This window comes from Eimeria maxima, genomic scaffold (assembly GCF_000499605.1).
Source record: "Eimeria maxima Weybridge genomic scaffold, Emw_scaff1773, whole genome shotgun sequence".
In the NCBI taxonomy this organism is placed as follows: domain Eukaryota; phylum Apicomplexa; class Conoidasida; order Eucoccidiorida; family Eimeriidae; genus Eimeria; species Eimeria maxima.
In genome coordinates, this window is record NW_013564683.1 from 991 (window position 1) to 4,490 (window position 3,500).

The window sequence follows — 3,500 nt, forward strand, 5'->3', positions numbered from 1 at the left end:
GGCAGTTGTGCAGTTTGTGCTTTCGTATGTGGTGGCAACAAACTACCAGTTAGTATCTCCTGTTTAATAGAAGAAAGAATCAAATGCACGGGGGGAACAGTCATCTGGCTTCTCATATTTTTGAAGGAGAAGTGAATAAGCTGTCCCCCCTTTCTTTGGGTGCTAAGGGCAAACGACCAGAACCATTACTTTCCAGATGCACTGCTATATTGCCCCCTTTGAGTTCTCCGGTAGCTCTTGTTCAGTTAACCGACAGGGCTTCACCATGACTTGAAGGGGTCTTTGTTGGGATCAACAGCTGGCGAATCGTCCTTTTCCTCGGGATACGACTCGAAGTTTGACAAATCATCTACACCCTGTAGCGAGCAAACAGCAAACAGTTCTACACAGGGTGCTTCCTGTTATATAACAAGGCGTACCTAACGAGCAACGAACCAGTGCCAACTATGCTGTGGTAGTCTTCCTCGCCTTTTTTTCAGTGTATGTTCTCGAAGAACTTCACTAAATCCAGCGGATTATGTGTTTCGCAAATCGATAGTATTTGGAGGAGAACAAGTAAGTGTGGTGTTTGAAGTGGTGAAAAGGCAAGAAGAGGTTCGGTTTACAAATCGATGAAGTGCAATATTCGAGGAAAGAGAAAGGTGTTTGAGTTATTAGCCGAAATATATGAGGGCATGCCGCAACCCACTTTGATTACAGGTTTAAATTCTGCAGGGATTCGCTTGGCTCGTATATCGTCGAAGGAGATAGTTGAAAACCATTTGCATTCTTTAATATCTCGCACGCCATCCTTAAGGTTTCCCCACCGCTTGCTGAGGTCAGCCTGGAGCAGCTTCCGCACAAGGAGCTTTGCATCCCTGTGCAAGCAACAGCCCAACAACAAGCGCTGCTCAAGAGCGTAAGAGAACTGACACTGTACGTCACATGTATAGAGTATTGGATATTCCTTGGTGGCGAACAGAAAAGCACTACAGCATACAGTCTATTTGTGTTGCATTGCTCCCCCCTTACTTGTCAAAAAACTTGGGGAAGACATATTTGCCACTGAGGATCTTTTGGTAGATCCCCAAAGGATCGTCGTCAAGGAAGGGAGGATAGCCGACAATCATTTCGTAAATAAGGATGCCCAAAGTCCACCAGTCCACGGGTTTCCCGTGGCCTGCAGGAACAGTGCAAAAAAGCGCAGGTAGAACTGTTTGCCCATTTTCCCGTCAAATGCACCTTAAACTGTGCTATCATTTACAGTGAATATTAATTTATACGTGGGTCATCAGGAAACTGCAGTGCGCAGTAAGCTTACCCTTGTTGAGTAACACTTCTGGCGCGATATACTCGGGGGTGCCACAAAGAGTATCCGTGCGGAACTCCACGACTTTGGCGAAGCCAAAATCTGTGAGCTTGACATAGCCGTCGCGGTCGAGAAGCATGTTTTCTGGTTTCAAATCTCTGGCAAAGTGTGGCAGAAGGAAGACTGAAAGTGGGCTAAATATGCAACACAGTTGCGTATTGCTCCCATCATCATACAGCTTGTAAAAAGTTCTCAACACGGTATTTGGGAAGACCCAAGGGTCACCTGTAAATGATGTTGTCTGCGTGCAAATAGTCAAATATGTCAACTATCATCGCGGCGTAGAATTTGGCTGTGTCGCTCTCAAAGCGTTTTTTCTTTCGCAGGTGAGTGAAGAACTCTCCACCTGCCAGTGCAGAACGAGCAAAACGCATATTCAAAGGAAATTCCCTTTAGGAGGATGGCTACAAAATCGCATACACCTTTTGAACACATGGCTCACAACTCTGGAGAGAGCCTTGCCTAGTGTGCACGAGCTGAAACGAATATAGGACAGACCGTAGTACACGTATCCACACAGGGCACAGAATTCCCGTAGAGTTTCATTACCTTGTACAAATTCCATCACAAGGTACAAATACCGCGAGTCTTGGAAAGTTCCGAAGCAGCGGACCTGTAGCGTAAGGGACTAAACATGCGAATACGTTCACCTGGCGACAGTTGAATTATTCAAACAATTACTACGAGGAATCGCACAAGAAAATGAAGGGAGCAGTCCTAAAGTCGTGTTTTGAGGCTGCTACTGGAATAGGTTCCACTCACCGTGAGTGGGTGATCTAGCCTCAAGAGAATAGCCTTCTCGTTAAGGATGTGGTCAACATGCTTTAACTTTATTATGCTGGCTTTTTTTAATATCTTGATTGCCACTCGTGGAGGGACTTGGGTTGTGTCCTCCAGAGAAAGGCCTCGTGATTTGAGATATTTAGCACACTTCACCCGCCCAAAGGACCCTGTGTGCACAGGGCACACCTTGCACTACCTTACAGAAAAGTGCAGTTTTTCTCTCGGTACTTAAGCACAATATCTGATTATTTGTCCTTCTCCTCTGCCTTCACCAGAGAATGCTCCACAGCAACCAAAATGAGGCGATGTGGCGTAACCGGCATTTATGGAAGGAGCCTCTTCTAGCTAAGTAGAAGGGTTAAACAAATGGAGCGACGTGATACAGCAACTGATGCATGGCAAAAGGGAGGGAAGGGCTACACCTCTGAAGCTCTGCAGTTTATCACTGCTAAAGCAACATCGAAAAAGAGGCCTAGCTTCAGGAAAAGACTGATCTAGCAACGCAGACAGGTGGGTACACTTCGTAAAAGAGGCTGAACAGAATCCCTAAACCTGAAGCTCTCAGTGCATCTCTCAAGTTAAAGTAACTCTGGTAAAACCAGCGTTTCCATCCTCCCAGCCACTTCGTGTATGAACATCATGAGTGTGCTTGGCACGTCGATTGAGAGTGGTGCTAGGGCGTCTGTAAAAACCAATAACTGGGGGCTTATGGGTTGCTGTCGCTGCTTTCACTGAAGCTTTGAGGGTTCCATGACGTGCGTTACCCATTACACCATCAGCTTTCTGTTCAGAGAAACTGGCATCATCTTCTTCTTTCTTCTTTGTCTGTTTGTATCGTAAGTAGTTAGCTGGAGGCCTGCCTGTCCTTGGCGCAAGGGGAACAGTGTCTAGTTTCAATCTGGAGCACAATCTGCTACTTTCTCTCTAACGGGTCATAACTACGGGCATTACACTTTCCATGAAGCCTTGCCTTAGGAGTACGAGACTCTAGGATAGCGGTTTGCTTGCAGCTGGGTTGCTTACCGGTGCCCAGGATCGGTCCGAACTCAAAAGCTTCCTTCCCCGTGTTGGGGGGCAGCATGGGTCTGCTCATTGTGCTTTGCTGGGTTTGGACGCAAGCTGCAGTAGCTATGTGCCTAGCTGCATCAAAGCCGTCTCACTCTCTCCCTAACCTGCGGAGGCGGCTGGGGCTTTGCTCTGCTTCCACCGCAGATCTGGGAAAGGACACCGGGGGCGTCGGGGGCTTTGCCTGCATTAGCCGGCAGCCTTCTACTCAAGCTGAGGACAGGCAGTATTGGCACTTCTCTGGGCTTTTTCCTGGGCACTCTGTGGACTGTTCTGAGCAGCGTTAAGAAGAAAAAATGCGCTG

At 47.4% G+C, this 3,500-nt stretch overlaps 1 protein-coding gene across 1 annotated transcript; it reads right to left on the reverse strand.

Annotated features, from left to right (window-relative positions):
• Positions 1-260: 260 nt before the first annotated feature.
• On the reverse strand, positions 261-3,224 carry EMWEY_00055480 (AGC kinase, putative; the record flags this gene model as incomplete). The annotated part of the gene is made up of 8 exons (XM_013480264.1): positions 261-356; positions 689-857; positions 1,012-1,159; positions 1,301-1,446; positions 1,574-1,694; positions 1,847-1,961; positions 2,111-2,298; positions 3,155-3,224. 8 exons carry the CDS (start codon positions 3,222-3,224, stop codon positions 261-263), a joined length of 1,053 nt encoding a protein of 350 aa, XP_013335718.1.
• Between the last annotated feature and the right edge of the window lie 276 nt (positions 3,225-3,500).